Genomic DNA, 24,072 nt, shown 5'->3' on the forward strand with positions numbered 1-24,072 from the left:
AAAAGTGAATAATTTTCATACACGTACACACGCAGATACAGAATTATTTTTTACTTATAAGTAAAATAAGTAGAATCAATAAAAATAATTTTTATTTTATTGAAAAAGTTATTTGTGCTGACATCTACTGCTTAACTTTCTTATCAAAAATAGATTTATTTATTTTAAAATTATTATAAAATTTTATATTTATTAATAAAAAATTAATCAAAGTAATTATTTATATGTAATTATCTAAAATAACGTTAAGTAGATTAATTAGATAGACTAATTAGCCCCCGTTTACCGATCTCTTGAGAGGTGTGTAAGCAAGAAGTAGACAAATTGTTTTTAGAAAAAAATGTAGGTGCTAGAAGGAAATATATGCCCCTAAAAAACTTTTACCCGTAAAAAAAAAAAAGGGGGGGGGGGGGTTCAAAAAATAATACTTGACTTTTTCAGGACATAGTGGCATGGGGGGGGGGGGTCATTGCCCCCTCCAGCGTCAAAGGTGAAGTTGACTGATCTAATGTATATATGCATATATGAATTGACATCATCGTGCCCCCCCCCCCAGACTTCCATCTCCGCCAATGCATAGCGGTCCTCTTTCATTGTTGGTAGATATGCTGCTATAAATTCCAAACATTTTGTGCTGCTCTCTCAGCCTGTGATTTAGTAACTACAAAAAGAAAATTTTAGGCGCCAATACAATTTTTTTAGTCGCCATGATGACTTGGCGCCTGGGATTTGTCCAGCCCTGGTATATATAAGCCCACCTTAATTTCAGCATATACCTTAATTCTTGGTGTGCACGACCTACCTACCTTAAAGAGTAATCTATTTTTCATAGATGACTAAAAAATATTTCGTTCAATTGCAAATCGAATGCAAAAAATTTCGCGTCGATCAGTTAATTGGTTATTTCATTGGTTATTCAAGAAAGAAATGATAAATTATAGTATGAATTTATACACTTGAAACACGATTTTTTTTTCAGATTTTGCATTTGTTGATTAAAAAATAACTTAATGCACCAAAAATTCTGAAATTCTTCAGCAATATTTATTTGACACGTGTTATATAGTAATGTGGACCTCTAACTTGCATATCTGACTATTCATTAGAATTTTATGAATTTTTTTAATTTTTGGAAAAAAATTTAATTTCAAAAATATATTCAATATTTTTTTTTAAAAAATGTTTAATTCAGATTTTTGAAATTTAAAATTTTTTCAAACGTTAAAAATTTGAAAAAAATTCTAATGAATGGTCACATATGTCAGATTTCGAATGACAAAATAATTTACTTGCAACCTCTCATATTAAAGTCCAACCTTGGTTTGCGAACTTGATTCATTCCGTCCGTTCGTAAACCGAATTGTTTGCAAACCAAAATTTTTTTTTCTCATAATAATCAATATAAAATTAATTAATCCGTTCCTTGGACTCCAATGATTTTTAGTGTGAACTTTTACTTTGCCGCTTATGCGCATAACCAATATTATTATCATTAAGCCAACACTGAAAAAATTACCATAATTCGGAAGAGATGAAATGCAAACGGAAAAAAATGATGCTTTCTTTCTATCATACCGAGCACAACTCAGGTCTATCGCCAGGCAATTTACTACCGAGTGAGTTGTGCCGGAAGTACCCACCAGTTTGAGTGCGTATCTAGTGTTGTGTCTGATTTTTCAGTGCTACCATCTATATTTCACATAAGTGAAGTGAGTGAAGTGTAATGATTGAAAATTTGTACGTCCAATTGCTTTCTGTGGCGATACTTTTCAACAAGAAGATCGACTCGTATTTACACCTCGAAATTGGGAACCACAGAAAACCAACTTCAGCCGACTGCCATTGTGGCACCAGTGGGGTTCGAACCCGGGATCACGAGATGCGAGTCCGTCACTATGACCACCGCAGCGGCGGAAAACGATTCAAGTGCTAAGTCCGGTTTCGTTAATAAGTATCATCTATAATCTCGGTCTCAAAGCCTTCAAAATCTCCGCTTGCAACATTCTCTGGCCACAAAATATACTTCAAGCCAAATTAATAAGACACTTGCTGCCAAGCTTTGTAAATAAGAACTATGCAGTAGGTAGGATGATAAAGAAATAATTTTTCCAGAAGTTGCTGACTGTTAGGTCTACGTCAGATATTATTGCAAAACCTCTTTGAAAAAGTTCTTCTCTTCAGAGCTTCACAAAGTTTGAAAAGACCTGCTGATCTGTGTGCCGGATGAGAGGAACCATAATTGGTGGCTGGTATTTTACTCTGATGATACATAATTCTTCAACCAAATTCCGTCGAGAAAAATAAATTGTAATTCAGACCGTTTTGCGTGTTCGTAAGCCGAATCATTTTTCGTTGTTCGTAAGCCGAGACGTTCATAAACCAACACACAGGTGACTGTATAATAAAATCTGCAAAAACGTTTTCATTTTTCTACAGGAGGCAATCAAATGGCTTCACAACACGAAAACTGAAGCAGGCGTGAAATTCCATAAATTTCTGGAAAGACATGGTCACAGATGTCCGAGAGAGGTATGTTATCCAAATATGTATATATATTTTTAAATTGAAATTTTCATTATTAATTTTTTTGATGATTTTTAATGTTTGTTACTGCTATATTATACTTAAGATTTGCTATTTTCCATTTCTGTAAAGTATTACTGCATGTTTATGATTAAAAAAAATTAATTTGTTCCCAAACAATTTATTAATTGATTGATTTATAATTGCCAGTTTGACTTATACATGAAGCCTTGGGGATGGGATCAGCGAACTCTGGTGGAAACGCTCAAGGTGATTCCATAAATATTACAATACAATAAAGTTATCACAATTCTGCATTACTAACAGATTTAGTTAGAATTCCGTACTGATAATCCAATGGACATAAATAAATGATGTTCTAATTTGACGAAATTGGTTATGATTTTGTATCGTCATATTGATCACAATTGTTTCTCTTTTGATCTCTTTCGTAATTATTGCAACTATGCGCAGGTTTTAATCACAAGTAACCTCCAGGCAGCTGAAGAAAAAAAGGAAATACCATTTTCCCAGGTGATTTCGAATCTACACGTCAAGCTGGATTTCATGTCGAGGTTTTACTTTCTTTTGAAATTGAATTTTCAATTTTCCAATCAAATCGCTGAGTACCTTAACCCCAACTCAACTTGAAATGACTTTTGTTGTTTTTTTTTTTTTTTCAGGCTGAAATTGCGTTTCTTGCTTCCGAATTCTAGACGAGCTGTTCGGGGACGCGAAGCATCAAAGGTATGTGAATTTTTCAAGTTATTATCTTAATTATTTTCAGAAAAAAAAATAAAATTTCCTGTCTCAAAGCTAGTTTTAAATTTCTTTGTTTTTTTTTACTTTTTTTATTTCCTTATTTCTATTAATTTTTTTGTGGTTTTTCTTCTGTGTCTAACCTCTTTTCCCTTCATTTCAGTTTTTGCATGTTTTCTTTCGCATTTATTTTCTTTATTCATTTTCAGTTTTTTCCCTCATTTATTCTATTCATTCAGTTTATTTTCTTCATTCAGTGCTTTATTCTCCACATTTAGTTTCAGTTTCATTTTCTCCCACACACTTATATTCTCTTCATCCAGTTTTTCTTCCACATTTATACTCTTTATTCAGTTTCATTTTTTTTCTTCCTCATTTATTCTCTTCATTCAGTTTATTTTTTCCCATTTATTTCGTTCTTTCTGTTTATCTGTGTTCTTATCATTTTTTTTTCTTCTTTCCACTTTTTTTTTATTTTTTTATTTTTTTTTATTGTTGAGGTTTTATAATATATACATATATATAAATCTCATTTCAATTTTTTTTTTATTTTCTCATTTCACTATCATTCGTTCATTTTGGTACGAACAACCCACTTTTTGGAACAACAATTTTTACCCGTACGAGTTGAATGGTATTACTCTCCCGGGTGCAACCAGAGGCTCCGATTTAGGAAATCTCATTGACGAGCGGCTTAGATTTTCTGAAAATTGCTTAGCGTTGATCAAAAAAAAAAAAGACTAATAGAATGCTCGATTTCATTCTTAAAAGTTCTCTTCGCGTTCTCCTAGTTATTTTTCCTCTTTTCTGGGGCTTAGTTTGTCCTGGACTATAGTATGGCGTAAGATTTTGAAGACCATACATACAGAGGAACATAGACCTGGTTGAGGAGGTGCAGAGAAGAGCTTCGCGTACTCTTGTTGGTACACAGGGCTTGAGCTATGAAGAAAGACTTGATTTCTTGAATATATTAACATTCGAGGAACGCAGGTGTCGGGGGATATGATCAAAGTATTTAAAATTTTCAACTCGATGGATAGGATGGACCATGAGTTATTAATACACCGTCAATCGACTGCTTCCCCAAGGGGAAACCAGTATCGTTTAGTAAGAGACAATTCCAGGTTGTGGTGTCGCAGGGAGTTTTTCTCTAATAGGGGTTGTTAATAACTAGAATAATTTAATAATTTACCTCAGACGGTCATCAATTTTACCACGACACATTTAAAAAGGAATACGATAGACATAGTGGGATAAATCGAGAAGCTATTCATACTTAGATAAGACAACCATAATAAGCCCATAATCTTTTTTATTATATATCGAGATAGACGGCTTTTTCTCAGCCCAATATAGGAAAAAAGATACAGAAAAAGATTGCTGCCGCAGGGAGTCCCATATTGAGGTGGGTCAGCGCACCAACCTCTCGATAAGTATAAAAAAACAAGGCTGCCGTTTGGAATCGGCAATAAATTGTAGATCCCAATCTAAATAGCCCTCGTGTGAAGAAAATGGCCGTGGTGTGACAAAATGATCAATGATCATCACAATATAACGAGAAAATAGATATTTTTTCTGGATATAATTGGGCTGAGAAAAAGCCGTCTATCTCTACCGTCCTACCTGAGGGCCATTTGCTGAAGTTAAGAGAGGCTATTAATGCCTCTACTTCAGCTCTTCACGCCACTGTGAGCGAAATAATGAAGGCATGGTTGTGTCTCTAGTGGTGTAGAACTGTAGATGGTAGCATGCTTGACCGGAATGCAAAAGGGTCTGGATTCGTGTTCTGGGAGAGACCAGATAACTTTTCTTTCAGAGTTCGTCTCGGCATAAAATTGATCCGATGCTTGTAGTGACGACATAAAACATTTTTTCTTTTTTTTACAATCACCAGGAGCGTGAGGAGGGTGCGCCATCTATACAGATAAGAACGCACTACAAAATAAAGAAAATATGTTCCATTGAGTGTATGTTGTTAATTATTTTCCGAAATACAGTGAAATTTCGCTACAACGATACTCGATACAACGATAAAGCTCTCTTCAACGCTATTTATCAAGTCTTGTTTGGGAATGTTCAACTACCGCCTCTCGATACAACGAGATAATTTCTCTACGTCCCCAGAATATCGTTATATCGAGATTTTACTGTATATTCTTTTATATTGGGTTGCTGAATTTTAATAATCATGGTAATTTGTCAGCCATATTTTTTATGGGCATCTTCAGTTAGCCACCTCGTAGGGCGATTTGCCGGTTGTCGCCTTTGTATTTGTATTTATTTCACGCATTTGTTTCTCAAAACTTGTACCATGTCAAAGGTTTTTTTTTTTTTTATGGCAGTCGGTGAGCATTTTGGCGATGCACGAGCACCGAAAAGTGCTGCACAAGTTGGCAGACCTGATGGTCGAAGAAGGTCGATTACCACAAAGAGACCTGTTGTTTTTTCTCGGTCTCGAAGAGATCTTTCAACTGATTAAAACCAGATCACCGAGAATCGTGGCAAGGTAATACATCACCAGACCATATGGTTCTCACGTTCTTTATATGCATTAATGCTATCCAATTATGGAAGAATGAATTCTAAATATAAATTAAATAAAAAATAAGTATAAATTCTAAATAATAAACCCTTTTGCTTGATATAATCTCAGAAAGAACCAAGGAAAAAGAAAAAACCAGGAAATTCTTAATGAGTTTTGAAACTCAATGGGATATATACAGATTCTTGGTCTTGTATTCATGGTCTTCAGAGGATAAATATATTTTATTTAATTAATATAAGTTATGTTATATTTATCCTCTAAAGACGGTACCCATGGTGTGTCGAAACCATGAATTATGAAGAATTAGGAATTTCGTGGTTTTCCCTTTTATTTGTAGTTTTTTGTTGGTTTCTTCTGAGAGTTATCCGATTAGTTCCTTATCCGATTAGTTACTACACGTTGCTGAACACCCTATCTGGACAGATCATGAATACAGTGAAACCTCGCTACAACAATACTCGATATCACGATAATTCTTTCCACAACGATATTTTTTTTCAATCTTGTTTGGAATTACCTATAGTTTAATGTTAAAGTCTTCTCGATGCACGGCAATTCTCTTTGTTACGATAAATCCGTCTACAACGATATTTTTTAAGACATTTTAAACCGATACAAAGATAATTTCAAAATCTCGCTCAAAAATCAATTTCAGTAATTTTTGAAGACACCACCAGTTTTTGTTCTTCCGAGGGCGTCCAATTACATCGGTATTTGGAGTTACTGACGTCACATACCCGCCTTCGCGAGAGTGCAGCAATCAGGCGAGGCCATACAACTTGCGGCCTAGACGATGGAGGACCTATGACTACTGAAGACCGATGCCGACAATCGAACTGATGTCGAAGCTGGACAATCTAAAAACATGGATGACTGTAATTAGCTGATCCACTGCGATTCGAAATTTTATATTCATTATTGACAATCATTAGATTTAGATTATTGACAATCGTTCGATTAACTAACAATTACTAGATTCTTTATGAGAATGCCATCATCGTATAATCTTGTTTATGATTTTGATTGCCTATCGGCGTTTGTTGTTTTGATTTTAATTATCTGTTATATGATCTCAGATTGACGATCGTTTTTTATATATATTTTATTTTTGTTGCCATTGTCCGAGGCGACAATGTTTTGTTGTTTATAATAAAACTTTCCGGATACACCCATCCTTCGGGAACGCTTCGATATCTCTCTGAGATGGGAAGCGGGGTGTGTCCTGTCTTCAAAAGTCAAAGTATTTTGCACCACGTGATCAACGTAAGTGCTGTTGAAGTTTTTGGTGCTGCTATTTTCTGTAAAAAACAAACGTGCAACGAGGTGAACCTCTTTACACGGGCAATTCATCTAAATGGAATTCTATTAATCAACTAATCAATTACAATTCATCGTTGCGAATAAATGCTTAAAAGCATATTTTCCAGTGGTACTAAGCCTGGACAGAGCCTCGGTCATGTCTGGCACAACAGTGGTACTAAGAACGTCGATTTGTTAAAAAAATATCGACAGTAACAAAAATATGGTGAAACGTGATGGTAATATTGTCTCGCGATGTATAACGATAATCCCTCTACAATGATTTTTCTTCGTCCGCAATGGTTATATCGAGGTTTCACTGTAATAAAATCATGAGCAATAACTGACAGGAAAAACAAAACACAATTATTAGGTTCAAATTGATATGAAGAACTTTTAGCAATAAAAAATCTAATGAAAATCAAAGGATCATATATCCATAGAATTAACCGCATTTAATAATTAGTTAAAGTAACTCCAAACTATAAATGAAGTGAATTCTTTGTTTAAATCTCTCGTATTTTAGTTTTTCATTAATTTTATGCACATCATTATTTTTCCAGAGCCAATAAACGGTTTAGTTATCATTCAGAAATGGACAAACTAATGTTTCCTGAAATTATATGCGGAATTCCAAGACCGGTAAGCCATTTTACATCGAATGATTTGATCTTTTAATTGAGAAATATGATACCCGATATTTATTTGATTCAAATTGTTGGGATGTTTTTCCATTTCTATAGACTAACATATACGAAGATTACGGAGAAGCGGTTGAAGGAACAATAATGACAGGTAATATATAACGCCATAAGAGATCCAAATATGTATGTATATGTTACGGTCAAAGCCCGAAATGGACCAGTTTACGAGTTGGCCGGCCATTTCGCATATTGGCCAATTTCGCTGTAAATAGCAATAATTCGATAGACCGGAGCTGTGCTCGGTTTGAATGAATGAATGACCAATTTCACTGTAAATTGACCACCAGCCTATGACCTATCTTTCCTTGATTTCGGGCTCAGGCCGGCCAGTTTGAGAAATGGAATGAAGCGATCGGCCAAAATCGGAAGAAAAAACTCATGATATTTATTTATTCTTTATTTATTGCCATAACTTGTTGCAACAATGTCAGTATCTATAATGGAAAACAAACCAGAAGCGATAGATGTGCCGCTTACCAGACCGTCTTATAATTGGTTTTGTTATTCCACTTGGTATCTCGAATTTGTTCTTTATGTACTTGAAATCATTAGATAAGCATATAAAGGGGCCGTTCAAGTATTACGTCAGAAAATTTTTAGCCATTTTTGATCCCCTTTTCCCCCTCCCCATCAGCAAAACTCTGACCCCCTCCCCTTGTCAGCAAAATTTCGTCAGCATTGCCCCCACCTCCTAACGCATGTTGGTGGGATCATAAACGTACGCGGAAGAGAGCATACGGGGCTCGTGCGATCCCCCCCCCCCCCACCAGACGAAAAAAAAGTTTTTAATGTAAAAATTCCTTTATATGTTATTATAATCGATTTCTGTTAATTTCAATGTTATTTGAAGGGTATGAACTCAAAATTTCTCTTTAAGAAATTCATTGCGACCCACCCTTTACGCCATACATGGTAAACCCTTGATCTGCGGATCAAATGAGGCCCTGAAGGTTATGTGATGTGGCTTTGCCCCCTCAAACCCAATTTTGTAAAAATGAACTAAGCAGAACATTTACAGATCGCTTAAATGACCAGTGGCACAATTCCAGAGCATTTAAGTGACCCGGGGTACATTTTCAGATCACTGAAGTACGCCAGTGGCACATTTAAAGATCACTTAAGTAACCCGCGACACAGTTCCAGAACACTTGAACGACACAATTAGAGATCCCTGGAGTGACATGTGGCAGAATTTTAGAGCAGTTAAGCGGTCGCCCAGTGTGGTTCTACATCACTCAAGTTATCCACGGAACATCTCCAGATTATTTAAGTGATCCGTGGCATAATTACGGAGTGATGCGTTGCACAGTTCCAGAGCACTTAAGCGGCCCGGAAACATTTTCTGAGCACTTGAAGGAGCCGTGAAAGATTTAGAGATCGTGGAAGTGGATCTGTAAGGGATTTATCATTTGGGAGAATGTTAGTTCAGGGGGCCTACAAACTAGCGAAAGATTTTTCTCGTTTTTGGCGCACCGAGTAAGATGCCATTAAGAATATTTCATATTTTCATAAAGTGTGGTTGATGACGTGAGCATCATCCAAACCCCCCCCCCCCCAAAAGACAGAAAATCGAAACCCCCATCGATGCTGACGTAACACTTGAATGACCCCTTATAGCCTATTTTCAAACTTAACGACTAGTTAGGTATGAAAATTTTTATGTGGTTTTAGTTTTAGTGTTTGTTTTTATATGGTTTGCGCTTATATTAAAATGTAAAAATTTTTCGGCAGGGTTCCCAGTGAGCCAAGGTGTGGTCAAGGCACCCGCGCGTGTGGTGCCGACATTAGCTGAAGCCGGATCCATAAAGGTAATGTCTTTGAGGGAGTATTTGAGAAATCTATGTACCTATAAACAGGGTGATTACTTTGTCACTTGGTCGCAAATTACTGGCAAATCGTTGGTCTTAGAGGCGTGCTTCCAATTAAACAAATTACCTAAAAAACGTGCAAACTCAGGTGCACATCATTCAAGTTGCAGGGGGTTGTATAGTTATTAAAATAAAAAAATCAAGCTTTTTATTTGGTCACCCTGTCTTCAAAACCCCAATTAGAAAGCCGTTGCCCTGACTCACCCGAGGCTAACAAAAAATACTGCAATCGTCCTTTTCCCCTCATTTTCAGTATTTTTTTAATTCAAATATCTCAGCGAATATTGCTCTTAGGAACGGTGGATTTTTCCCCCTTCCTTGAGAGAGAAACGCCAACAATATTCTATATAATTGAGTTTTTTTAGGACAGGATAACTATTTTTTTTAATTTCAATAACTGTACGACACCCACACCAAACGTGGGCCCCCGCTCTATCTCTTGTGGGAAAATAACTATACAACCCCTTGCAATATGTATGAGGTAGTTAATAAGGTCTACATGCTATTTGGATACTTCTTTCAATTGGAAGAATGCCGATAGGATCAACGGTTCGCCAGTAATTTGCGGCCAAGTAAAGTAATCCCTAGAGCCCATATTATATGCACATAATATGTGGCGAAAGATGCTCTAAAAATATTAAAATTTGCACTAAAAAGGCCAAAATATGCCCTAAAAATCATGAAATATGCATACAAAACAAAGAATCCCTAAAAAGTCGCTAAACTGTGATACATCTGTTATTATAATATACTAGGGGGGGGCCAACCCCCCCCCCCCACTTCTCTTCACAACATATCTTGTTTATTTCGTCCCACTTCATCAGCGTGCTATGGAAAGGGACGTAAAAGCACCAGCTTACTGAGGAAGCGAATTTTAATAAAAATAATAATAAAGCAACAAAAAACAAATGAGATTCATCAAGTACCCCCAGAAAACTTCCCCATGGGGGTCCCCAGATTCAATTCGTTGAATTTTAGTGGGGTTCCATGGAGCCCTGACCTGGAAGCTTGTCGGACACCCCCCCCCCCCTGTGAGGGGCCACGAAAATTTTTCATTTTTATCAATTTTACAACGAATAAAATCCAGGGCCCCATATCCAGTAACGGGGACACAGTACACAGATTTTTAGTGGGGCCCCAGAATGGCTTTATCTCGGGCTTCCGCTGTTACAAATTCTACAACAGAAAAGAATGAGATTCATCCAGGGCCCCCGAAATGAAACCTGTAAACATGGGTCCCCGACTTGGAAGCTTGTCCATCATCCCCCGGTGCGAGTGCCATGAAAAATTTTCATTTGTATTCGTTTTACCAACGAATAAAATCCAGGGCCCCCAACCAATTACCCGGGACACCAATTCGCATACTTTTAGTGGAGCCCCAGACTGGCTTTATCTTGGGCTTCCGCTGTTGCAAATTCTACAACAGAAAAGAATGAGATTCATCCAGGGCCCCCAAAATGAAACCTGTAAACATGGGGCCCCCCGACTTGGAAGCTTGTCGGTCACCCCCCGGTGCGAGTACCAAGAAAAATTTTCATTTGTATTCGTTTCACCAACGAATAAAATCCATGCCTACCCACAACTACCCGTGACCGAATTCACAAATTTTATGGGGCCCCTCCAGACTGGATATATCTTTTGCTTCCGCTATCGCAAATTTTTCAACGTTAAAGCAGCAAGAAAACAATGAGATCCATCAAGGGCCCCTGGAAATGAAAACTTTTAACTTGTACGCGCAATCCCCCCCCCCCACCGGTACGCCGACCCTGTGTGCTGGGAGCACTGCTGTTGTATGTATATTATACATACCTCTCGGCATGACCCCCCCCCCCCACAAGGGCAGGGCTGACAGGGGCCACAACGATTCTTATCACTTTTTGATTTTTCACACTATAAATTAACCACAGAGGGGCCCCTGAAAAGCTGGTTTGGGGGCTCGCCATCTAAATTCTGTTGGATGTGGGAGCCTTTCGGTACATGCACATAACATTGTCCCGATGGGTCAAATGGGTCCCGATATGTGCTATAGTCAAGTGAATATTTGACCCAAAATCGTAACCGACTTCCGTAACACAAAAACGTAACAGATTTCCGTCACTCATTTTCGTAACATAAAATCGTCACTAATTTCGGTTGCTTAGAAACGGGCCCTTTTCGAATTTGTGATTTTATATTATAGAGTAGATATATCTTACGGTAACTGTTATAAATCGGTTATTATACATAATAATCGATTACTGTGCATATTTACCAATCGTCTTAGTAAGTTTGATAAATTTATCACTTTTATTTGCAAATATACATGATACCCCAGCGCCGTTTGAAAATTTGATTAAATACTGAAAACATTATCACTTTTACCGGCGTTTATGCATAATAACCAAGTGTCGTTGGTAAATTTGATAAATATTTAAGCATTTATGTGTGATTAAGCATAATACCCTAATGTAATTGGTGAATTTTATAAATATGAAAAAAATTCCATATGAGTCTAGTATGTGTGATGAATATAGTCGGACCTTGATATAATGATAGCAAATTTTACGATCGTACCCTAATATAATGATAGCAAATTTTACGATCGTACCCTAATATAATGATAGCAAATTTTACGATCGTACCCTAATATAATGATAGCAAATTTTACGAGCGTACCCTGATATAATGATACAATACTTGTATGAATAACCATGTATGGTATATCATATAATATCAATAATATTGTTTACCAACGACGCGACACTTGGGTTATTATTACCCATTAAATTTACCAACTATTTGTGGGTGCTACGCATAATTGCCGTTAATAGTGAATACATTTAGGGAAATATATCAAATTTACCAACGACACGTAGATGCCATGCATAATCACCGGTAAAAAACTGATAAATTTAGAGAAATTTATCCAACTCACCAAAGTATATGGTAAGAATGCATAATAACCGGTCATTGTGTATAATAATCGCATTTCTCAATTTCCCGTAACATACATATATATAATCTCCTTTTTAATTAATTATATAAGTCACGAACTCACGTTACATGATTTTTCATCCGTAGCCTGGTGATGTGTTGATCGCTTATTCCACTGATATTGGTTGGAGTCCTTACTTCCCGCTGCTATCCGGTGTCGTAACAGAGCTTGGTGGTCTTGTTTCTCATGGTAAGTAAACATTAATTGTATTCACATGTAACATGAAGTCTTTGACGGCAGTAAACGTAACCTTAATAATTATGAAGCAGGAGAATGAAACCATCGGTGATACTGGGGAAAAATTAAATTCGTCCATTAAGTCAGGAGTTTCTTAACCTATGGCTCACCACCAAAATTTGATTCGTAGGGTCTTCCGAGATTAGTCGTACAAATCTACATACAACCAAGGATTCTTGAATCTTGAGCTATGACCTAAACTTCATTCACGGGAGCTTCCGAGATCGGTCGTACAAATCTACTTACAGCTAAGGATTCTTGAGCTATGAGTCACGACCTAAACTCGGCCGCTGTGGTGGTCGAGTGGTCACAGTGACGGACTCGCATCGCGAAGTCCCGGGTTCGAACCCGCCGTCGCCATAGTGGTGGTCGGCTGAAGTTGATTTTCTGTGGTTTCCAACTTCGCGGCGCGAATGCGAGCCAATCTCCCCATTGAAAAGTCTCGCCACAGAGATCAACAGACCTACAAACGATACAAATATTCAGTCATTACACTTCCCTCACTTCACTTCTGAAATATAGACGCCAGCACTGAAAAATCAGACACAACACTAAAATACGCACTCAGACTGTTAGGTATACACACTTACACTTCCGGCACAACTCGTTAAGTAGTAAATTGCCCATGGCGATAGACCTGCGTTGTGCTCGGTTCGAAAGAAAGAAAAAAGAAAGACCTAAACTCGATTCGTAAGGCTTCCGAGATCGGTCGTACAAATATACATACAGCCAAGGATTCTTGAGCTATGACCTAAACTTGATTCGCAGGGGCTTCCGAAATTGGTCGTACAAATCTACTTACAGCCAAGATTTCTTGAGCCATGACCTAAACTTGATTTGTAGGAAGCTTCCGAGATCTGTCGTACAAATATACTGTACATACAGCCAAGTATTCTTGAGCTATGAATCACGACCTGAACTTGATTCGCAGGGGCTTCCTAGATTTGTCGTACAAATCCACTTACATCCAGGGATTTTTCAGCGATGGGTTACGACCCAAACGTAAATCACTGGAGGCTTCCTATAGGAGTCGTACAAATCCACTTACAGTCCTGTTATAAATGTACTTATTGTGTCACTGATTTCACTAATTTATTAGAAGAAGAAACAATCCCGTGGGTCGCAAAACTGATCTTGGGGTTGATTTTGGGTCGCGGCTGAAAATGTTTAAGAACCTGCTGCAGTAAGTATTTGCATTGATTCAAATACTCTTGAACTGCAGATGATCAACCAACAGTGTTGAAAATTCATAATTTTTTCCACAATTTTCTTTTTTTTCGCATTCAACATGTGAGAGATTTTCACTGATGTTTCTATGAACCTTTTTTTGAAAATTAAATTTTTCACAATTTCCAGAATCTAAATTTTCATTTTCTTTATTGAGATGAAATTTTTATATTCTCCCGTTTCTGTGTACAGGTGCTGTAGTAGCAAGGGAATATGGACTACCCTGCGTTGTTGGTTTGCAAGGAGCGACTAAGATATTCAAATCAGGTATATGAATATAATAAGGGGTCATTCAAGTATTACGTCAGCGTCGATGGGGGCGGAGGGGGTTCCCGATTTGCTGACTTTTGAGGGGGGGGGTTGGATAATGCTCTTACGTTATCAACCACCCTTCATGAAGATATGAAATATTCTTAATGGCATCTTACTCGGTTCGCCAAAAACGAGAAAAACCTTTCGATAGCTTGTGGGCACCTGAACTAACATTCCCCCTATTGATAAGTTCCCTACAGAGCCACTTTAGTGATCTCTAAATGTTTCGCGGATCTAAGTGCTCTGGAACTGTGTTACGCATCACTCAAGTGATCCGTTGTTATGTCACGAATCACTTAAGTAATTTGGTCATTTTTGTCGCACCACGGTCATTTTCTACACACGAGGGCTAATTAGACCGAGACCTACAATTTATTGCCGATTCCGAACGGCAGGCTTGTTTTTTTTTTATAGTCATCGAGAGGATGGTGCGCTAACCCCTCGATGGGGGACTCCCTGCGGTAGCAATTTTTTTCTGTGGTCATGTCGCCGTTTCTGTTGTACCCCTGTGTCAGGAAAGTTTCTGACAAGGACGAACCGGGTATCGAACTCGCAACACCGGTAAACAGCCTTTGGTACTTTAGGCGAGTATCTTATCGACCTGGGCTATGGGCTACTGTGCACCCGATCACTTAAGTAATCTGGAAATGTGTCCGGGCCGCTCAAGTGCTCTGGAACTGTGTCACGGGTCAGTTAAGTGATCTGTGTGTACCACAGGCCAACTTGAGCGATCTGAAAATGTGGCACTGGCCGCTTAAATGTTCTGGATTTGTGCCACAGATCACTTAAGCGATCTGTAAATGTACCGCTTAGTTCCTTTTTATAAAATTAAGTTTGAGGGTGGCAGGCCACATCAGATAACCCCCAGGGAAATATTTTGCCCGCGGGCCAAGTGTTTACCATACATGACTTAGAGGGTGGGTCGCAATGAATTTCTTAAAGAGAAATGTTGAGTTCTCACCCTTCAAATAGCATTGAAATTAACAGAAATCGATTATAATAACATATAAAGGTATTTTCTGCCGGAATTTTAATTTAAAAACAAATATTTTTACATTAAAAAATAAATTTTTAATCATTTGGGGGACACGAGGCTCTGCCCCCCCCTCCCCCCGCTTACGTCTTTGATTTGATCCTACCAATATGCATTAGGAGGCGAGGGCAGATCTGATGACGAAATTTTGCTGACAAGGGGGAGGGGGGGTCAGAGTTTTGCTGCCAGGAGGAGGATAGGGGTCAAAAATGGCTAAAAATTTGCTGACATAATACTTGAACGGCTCCTAATCGCCTTATTCACACAGTAGATAAATGACTAATGACTAATTCACATAGTAGATAAATGACTAATGACTAATTCACATAGTAGATAAATGACCAATGACTAATTCACATAGTAGATAAATGACCAATGACTAATTCACATAGTAGATAAATGACCAATGACTAATTCACATAGTAGATAAATGACTAATGACTAATTCACATTGTAGATAAATGACTAATTCACATAGTAGATAAATGACTAATGACTAATTCACATAGTAGATAAATGACTAATGACTAATTCACATAGTAGATAAATGACCAATGACTAATTCACATAGTAGATAAATGACCAATGACTAATTCACATAGTAGATAAATGACCAATGACTAATTCACATAGTAGATAAATGACCAATGACTAATTCACATAGTAGATAAATGACCAATGACTAATTCACATAGTAGATAAATGACTAATGACTAATTCACATTGTAGATAAATGACTAATTCACATAGTAGATAAATGACTAATGACTAATTCACATAGTAGATAAATGACTAATGACTAATTCACATAGTAGATAAATGACTAATGACTAATTCACATAGTAGATAAATGACTAATGACTAATTCACATAGTAGATAAATGACCAATGACTAATTCACATAGTAGATAAATGACCAATGACTAATTCACATAGTAGATAAATGACCAATGACTAATTCACATAGTAGATAAATGACTAATGACTAATTCACATTGTAGATAAATGACTAATTCACATAGTAGATAAATGACTAATGACTAATTCACATAGTAGATAAATGACTAATGACTAATTCACATAGTAGATAAATGACCAATGACTAATTCACATAGTAGATAAATGACCAATGACTAATTCACATAGTAGATAAATGACTAATGACTAATTCACATTGTAGATAAATGACCAATGACTAATTCACATAGTAGATAAATGACTAATGACTAATTCACATAGTAGATAAATGACTAATGACTAATTCACATAGTAGATAAATGACCAATGACTAATTCACATAGTAGATAAATGACCAATGACTAATTCACATAGTAGATAAATGACCAATGACTAATTCACATAGTAGATAAATGACTAATGACTAATTCACATTGTAGATAAATGACTAATTCACATAGTAGATAAATGACTAATGACTAATTCACATAGTAGATAAATGACTAATGACTAATTCACATAGTAGATAAATGACTAATGACTAATTCACATAGTAGATAATGATTACATGCGTTGAAATATTGCAACAAGCTTCGTTGCAATTGTCATGAAATTATACGTTTTTTTCAAAGAAAATCAACAAGCAGAGCTATAGAATCTTTTAAGAATATAATTTCAAATTATTTTTGTTATTTATAGGTGATATGGTTGTTCTCGATGGAACGAAAGGAACAATAAAGAAAATTGGATCTGAATGATGATTCGTTTGCTCAGGAAGTGACATATCTGGCAACTTCTCGCGGCCTATCAAAAAGACTATTCATTACTGAAACGAGCTTTTCGAAGACGTGTATCAAGTCATATGTGCAATAAATGAATATACGGGGTAGTCAGAGGAAAGTCTAACCGTCGATTCTATGGTCATACTTCCGATTAGGAAAAGTATCCAAATAACATGTAGTACTCATATATGTCATTCAAGTTGCAAAGGGTTACATAGTCATTAAAATAAAAATGTTAACTTTATATATTATATAGGTTTATTATTATTATTATTTAAGTGCAATATTCATTAAGATATTTAAATTTTAAAAAAATGGAGAAAAATAGGAAGAGAACAGCAAAAACTAACGGACAACCCTGCTTTCCCTCACATGCTATTCTCTCCCAATTTTCGCCAAATGTCCCAGTGAATATTGCACTTACGAACGTGAAAGTTTTTCTTTCTTGCTTCAAAGAAAGAAACAGCAACAACTTTCCAATTGGGTGCCTATTGAGTACAGGGTGTCCATATAAAAAGTGAATTCTTATATTTTAATAACTGTAAAACCCCTCGCAGTATGAATGACGTATCTGAGGTCTGTACGTTATTTGGATACTTTTTCGAATTGGAAGTCTAGTCTCTAGAATCAACGGTTCGCCAGTAAAATGTGGCCTAGCGACTTCCCCTTACTATACTGTACAGCTCTCTATGCGCAATAAATGAATGAACAGGGTGTCCTGTAAGTCCTAACTCGGCCTTTATTTCATCAACCGTTCGTCGCAGAGGTATGGTTCTAATTTAAAAAATGCTCAAAATGTGTTCAGAGAAACACAAGAAACACACTTTTCCAAATGCAATATTCGCTGACATATTTGAATTAAAAAAATAGGAAAAAGTCGTCATGTTTATTTTTGATGAACGGGGGGGGGGGGTGGCACCTGGTAAAATTCGAAGTGTTACGTTTTGGAAACGTTCAAGAGTAATGATGTTAGGATTTCTGTCATACATCCAGCCAGGAGTTGCGTAAAGTAACGTAGGACGTATGATCAGTTTATAAAAAATGAGTTTGTATTTGATAGAAAGGGCCGTATTACCCTTCCAAGTTTTGCTAAGGGCCATAGGTGGAGGTAGACTTGGAAATGTGTATGTGTGGGGGGGGGGGTACGGTCATTATTTGCTGGGGGGCACGATGATGATGATGTCAGTTCATATATCCACTGATATACATTAGATCAGTCGACTCCACCTTTGCCACTGGTGGTGCCCCCCCCCCCCCCGTATCTCCGCCCATGCTAAGTGTGGTGAGAGAAACATAGTATTACATAGTAAATTACATAGTATTTCGGTGATTAGAAGTAATGAGTGTTTGTTAATCAGGAAGTCTGCGGTTGAAGCCAATAGCTCAAATAATGATCATAAGTTTATTTTGACGCACAATATTTTTCCGATGTCGGGGGGCCGCCCAAAATCCCCTTGCGGGCCGCATGCGGTCACCCCCTGACACAGCAGTGTTCACAAATTTTTTTTTTAAACTTGTGAACCTGAGACTAAGTGAAAAATTTCGCGGACGATCATAAATAGGAGAATTATAGGCGAAGGGAGACGGATCAGTAATTGTGTTCTTTTTTTTTCTGTTTGTTAGTTTTTTAGTGGTTCTGTTCTAGTTGAGGAAAATTGCGGTGGACGATTATTTTTTGTCAGTTCAGTAACGCCATCTGTTGTGGAAATTGGGAAAGGTGACGTCACCATCTGTGCGCGCTCAGGCTAAGACGCCTTCATAAGGCGTATTAAGCCTTGAGTTCTAGCTCAGGCTAGAACTCCTTAATACACGTATATGAAGGCGTCTTAGCTCAGGCATCCTTCTTTCTCAGTTATTTAAATCAGTAACATGAATATATACGTTTAGTGTAGCGTCATCTAGTATGTATAACGTGAAACAGGAACTCCAATCACGGAAAATCCTGTAGCTCACATACTTAAAAAAAATATTATAGGACTTCAAATTGAACTTTAAAGTGTTTTGAACATTTTCACTAATTTTGAATAAATTATTACGTCATAATTGATTTAAATACAGCTGTTGATGTACGCTTCAAGTAACTTATGATTGGTATATAAACTTAACATGCTGTACACGCCATGAGTGGCTCCTGCCTAGATGTTCTCTGTGTACACAGCCCGTGAAAATTAAGCCATGTGTGTTTTTGAGCTAACCCATTGGCTAAATGTGTAGTCCGCCAGCTCTGCGGCAATTTGAAATGAAGGCCAAGCAACTCTCTACTGGACGCCCGACGCTATCGCCAACCCACATCGACGCTCGTTGTGACCTTAGGGGGGGTCACCTCCACGTCAGCAACTTGGGTTCCCTCGTCGCGTCCCAGCCATTGCTCTCCGTCATAGGGTCTCATCATGATTCCTATAATACTCAGGGTCGCACGACGATCCTCGCAAACACTGTGCGAAAAAAATAATTACGGGTTTAGGGTTCGTCAGGGCGGGAGCCGCTCATTTTGCAGTTTTTTGTTCACCCCCCACCCACACCAAGGGTGATGCAAACAGGGTTCCAACCGGGACGATTTTTACAATTTTTTTGGTTTTTTAAACACTTTTTATCAAGTTTCAGGGGTACTGCTTTTCTTTTTTTTAAAACCGAATACAACTCAGGTCTATCGACATGGGCTGCCTAGTGAGTTGTGTAGGAAGTCTAAGTGTGTGTGTACCTAAACAGTTTGAGTGAGTATGCAGTGGCGTGGCCAGGTTTTGGTCGGTGGGGGAGCGAAATTCGGAAAGGGGCGACATTTTTTGTTCCTGCTTAAGGCGAAACTTCAAATTATGAATTAGGGGTCATACGTCAGCATCGATGGAGGGAGGGGAGTTTGGATGATGCTTACGTCATCAACCACCCTTTATGAAGATATGAAATATTCTTAATGGCATCTTATTCGGTGTGCCAAAAACGGGAAAAAAACCTTTCGGTAGTTATTGGGCACCTGAACTAACATTCTACCTATTGATAAGTTTCCTACAGAGCCACTTTAGTGATCTCTAAATGTTTCGCGGGATCCAAGTGATCTGGAAATTTTTCCGGGACACTTAAGTGCTCTGGAACTGCGCCACGCATCACTCAAGTGGCCCATAATTATACGCCGTGGATCACTTAAATAATCTGAGAATGTGCCGCGGGTAACTTGAATGATGTCGAACCGCAATGGGGACCGCTTAAGTGCTCTAAATCTGGGACACATGCCACTCAAAGGATTTTTAAATGTGTCACGGATCGTTTAAGTGTTCTGGAACTGTGTCGCGGGTTATTTAAGTTATCTTTGAATGTGCCACGGGCCACTTGAATGCTCTGGAATTGCACCGCGGGTCATTTAAGCGACCTGTAAAAAAATGTGCCGCTAAGTTCATTTTTACAAAAAATCAGGTTTGGGGGAGGGGGCAAGGCACATCAGATAACCTTCAGGGCCACATTTGGTCCGCGGGGCAAGGGTTTACCATATATGGCCCAAAGAGTGGGTCGCAATGAATTTCTTAAAGAAAAATTTTGAGTTCTTACCCTTCAAATAGCATTGAAATTAACAGAAATTTATTATAACACACACACACATATATATATATATAAACTTATTTTTTCGAAATTTTAATTTTAAAAAAAATGTTTTTACATTAAAAAAAAAAAACATTTTCGTCTGGGGGGGGGAGGCGCACGAGCCCCCTATGCGCCCCCTCCTCCCGCGTACGTTTCTGATCCCATCAATATGCATTAGGAGGTGGGGGCAGTACTGACGAAATTTTTCTAACAAGGGGGGCGGGGGTCAAAAATGGCTAAACATTTGCTGACGTAATACTTGAACGGCCCCTTATGCGTGACATTAACGTATCTATGATGTCATAGTTATGCGTGGTTTGTGTTCGAGAAGTTTTGCCATATTAGAAATAAAGCTGGCAGATGCCTGAAGTTTCGTGTTATGCAAATACCGCGGTGAAAATCTGACTACTCTTTGCTGAAAAACTTGTCAAACGGTTTGCATTCGTATATACCTCGAAATTAGAAAATCGAAAAAACACTCACTCTCCAGTCAACCGCCACTGCCGCTAGTAGGGTTCAAACTGGAATCGCATCGCGATACGAGTCCATCATGATGCTCGCGCGATCGCACCGTGACTATCACGTACGGCACGGATTGCAGACGTACAAGCAGAGGGTGCCATGAATACAAAAAGGTTTGGAAACTGCTGTTTCAAACGAATTGGTGTGGGCCGGAAATTGTCGTATGTGACTATAATGTATTTAACTATGTCTAGGGCGTGTTTGAAATGCCGCTGCTCATCTTTCGAATCGAAGTGAAAGTGACACGTGTATGAATCGATTGAAATTATTTTTATGTTTGATGGCTTCCTTTGGAGAAACTGTTTAAAGGGGGAGTTTTCGGCTCGAAGTTGAAAAACATAAGCAGGCACATTTTTTTTGTGTGTGCACAGTATATATATTTATTTATTTGTAGTGAAATAAATTCATGGGGTGTGTTTTATAACAAATTAGAGAAGAATGAAAATATATCGTGTGATGAATGGCACAGACTATATATAGTGCAGGGGTTTTCAAACTTTTCCATCCGCGGAGCCCATGTACCCTAAGTAGGAGCAGTTTAACAAAGAAACTCTTTGATAAACCTTCGAGTTGCTCTGCGGTGCCCCCAAAAAGGTTGGTGGTGGTGCACAGTTTGAGAAACCCTGGACTAGGGATTTCTTGGTTTTTTTTTCCCTAGTTATTTGACCCGAGGGTCTTCGGGTTAAGTTCTACTTCGGGTGAGTGTTGGCAAACCGCACGACGTCAAAGTCCATATTAGTAAGTCCTCGGATAAGTACTAATTCAAAAAACGCTAGATAATCTTTTAAGAATAGACTCAACATTTCGCGAGCACTTTTTGTCTTTCCTGAAATAGTATACGTATGTATATCTTCAGTTACTTTTAAACTTTCCAAGTAATACATGGGCAATTCCAGGCCCGGTGTCCAGGTGCCTCAAGTGAAAACGGACTTCATGATCCAGTTAAAATTTTCGAGAGTAAACTGTTATGCAGGCATTTCTAAACAGGTAGGGTGCCTCATAAAAGTCCCTTTGAGATGCTCGTAAGACGGCACTGCGTAGACCACCAATGAGTCGTTGTGAGAAATAAAAAAACACCTGGAATTTATGCTTTAAAATGCGATGAGTATATATAGTGCATTCATATTATTTTATTTCGGAAATATTCAACGGATTCTCAAAGTGTGCGTCGCGTTCGAGGCTCATCGCCAACCTTTTTTTTAGGGGCGTCGTAATGCGTTGGTGTATTGATGCGAAGAAACAAATTCTGTCCTTTAATAAAGGTGGGAACAGAGACAAATTTCTGAATATGCTTCCAGATGAAGAGATTGAGAGCAATTTTCAAAATGGTAATGAAAAAACCTCCACTTTGTTTTTTTTCCTTCTTCTCTCAAATGACTAGTAGAGGTCTTCAACCTTTTCCTAGTCGCGAGCACTGCCTGTATCCATCATTAAAAGAAGAGCACCCTTATGGCAAGTTTGACGTACAAATGCATGAAATCAGTGTTATTACAATCTTTCAATGCAATTTTTACAATGTGTTTACTTGGGACGTTGATCAAGAGTGCTCGCCAGCACGAAACTGGACACGAGCATCGAGCACTCTAGGTGCTTCAGGGAGCACTGTGGTGCTCACGAGCAACGCGTTGAAGATGCCTGAACTGGTACAAACCCGATCACCGTGAAACTGCAAAAGACGCATCTATAAATGGAGATTTTTTTTTCCACTCTCGTCATTTTAGTCAATGAAAGTAGAAAATGAAAAATTCAATTTTTTTTCATCAAGTTTTTTTAAAAAGCAAAAGTTAAAGAAAGGAATAGGGCCAATGTAGGCAAAATTTTGATTGGGGGAAGCAATATCCCACCGGCTACGCCACTGTGAGTATACAGTGTTGTGTCTGATTTTTCAGTGCTTCCATTTCAGAAGTGAAGTGTAATGATTGAACACACACACATTTGTACCGTTTGTAGGCCTGTTGCTCTTTCTGGCGGGACTTTTTAACGAGGACAACGGGGCGATTCGCGCCTCGAAGTTGGGAACCACAGAAAACCAACTTCGGCTGACCACCACTGTGGGATTCGAACCCGGGTTCTAGCGATGCGAATCCGTCATTATGATCACTCGACCACCACAGTGGCGGTGGGGCCATGGATGGGCGTACACACATTTGAGGAAAATTCCCCGACGGAAAAATTCATTAGTTTGTCACCAGGGAGTGAGTAACTAAGTGATTGTATAAGCAAGTAAATGACCGAATGAGTTGCTGAATGAACTAGCAAATAAACTAGTGACCGCACTGAATATATATGAGTGACCAAGTGAGGTGAGTGAGCGATTTAATAAATAACATAAGCATAAGCGGAGATCCGAATTTCAAGTTTTCACATGCATGTATCGATCCCTATTCCGCTGAACTTTATGGTTGCCATAACTAACCATAATTATAAATGCCCATAATTATCACACAAAAAAAAAAAACGCCAATGTGGACGATGACGCCCCCCCCCCCCCCCCCGGCCAAGAACTGGCCGATTTCGGGCTTTATTAGTAACATGCAGGGCCGTAACTAGGATTTTTGCAGCCCCCAACAACTTTAAAATTCAATAATTTTGTAACTTTGTTCCCACCTAAAACTGCCACCCGGGGCAGTTGCCCCCCCCCCCCTCCTATAATTCGAGCCCTGGTAACATGTAAACATATATATGAATTGACATCCTTATCGTATGAGGGTCCAGACTTTCAAGTTTATCCTATGGCTAAATCCCTGAATGTTTTTC

General features: G+C 38.1%; 1 protein-coding gene across 1 annotated transcript in view; it reads left to right on the forward strand.

Moving 5' to 3' along the window:
• The window catches only part of LOC149070516 (uncharacterized), a 70,440-nt gene extending 52,489 nt beyond the window's left edge, over positions 1–17,951 (forward strand). The window contains exons 30-40 of the mRNA XM_089249187.1: positions 2,437–2,529; positions 2,734–2,793; positions 2,998–3,098; positions 3,207–3,270; positions 5,625–5,788; positions 7,690–7,768; positions 7,870–7,921; positions 9,562–9,638; positions 12,759–12,861; positions 14,329–14,403; positions 17,138–17,951. Coding sequence (XP_089105313.1) covers positions 2,437–2,529; positions 2,734–2,793; positions 2,998–3,098; positions 3,207–3,270; positions 5,625–5,788; positions 7,690–7,768; positions 7,870–7,921; positions 9,562–9,638; positions 12,759–12,861; positions 14,329–14,403; positions 17,138–17,196 — 927 coding nt within the window. The 3' untranslated portion in view covers positions 17,197–17,951. The remainder of the gene's footprint in view (positions 1–2,436; positions 2,530–2,733; positions 2,794–2,997; positions 3,099–3,206; positions 3,271–5,624; positions 5,789–7,689; positions 7,769–7,869; positions 7,922–9,561; positions 9,639–12,758; positions 12,862–14,328; positions 14,404–17,137) is intronic.
• Positions 17,952–24,072: the final 6,121 nt, after the last annotated feature.

The sequence above is a fragment of the Pholcus phalangioides genome, unplaced genomic scaffold, assembly GCF_987345545.1.
Source record: "Pholcus phalangioides strain wild (caught in Gottingen) unplaced genomic scaffold, Ppha-v1.0 ptg000021l_1, whole genome shotgun sequence".
NCBI classification, from domain to species: Eukaryota; Metazoa; Arthropoda; class Arachnida; order Araneae; family Pholcidae; genus Pholcus; species Pholcus phalangioides.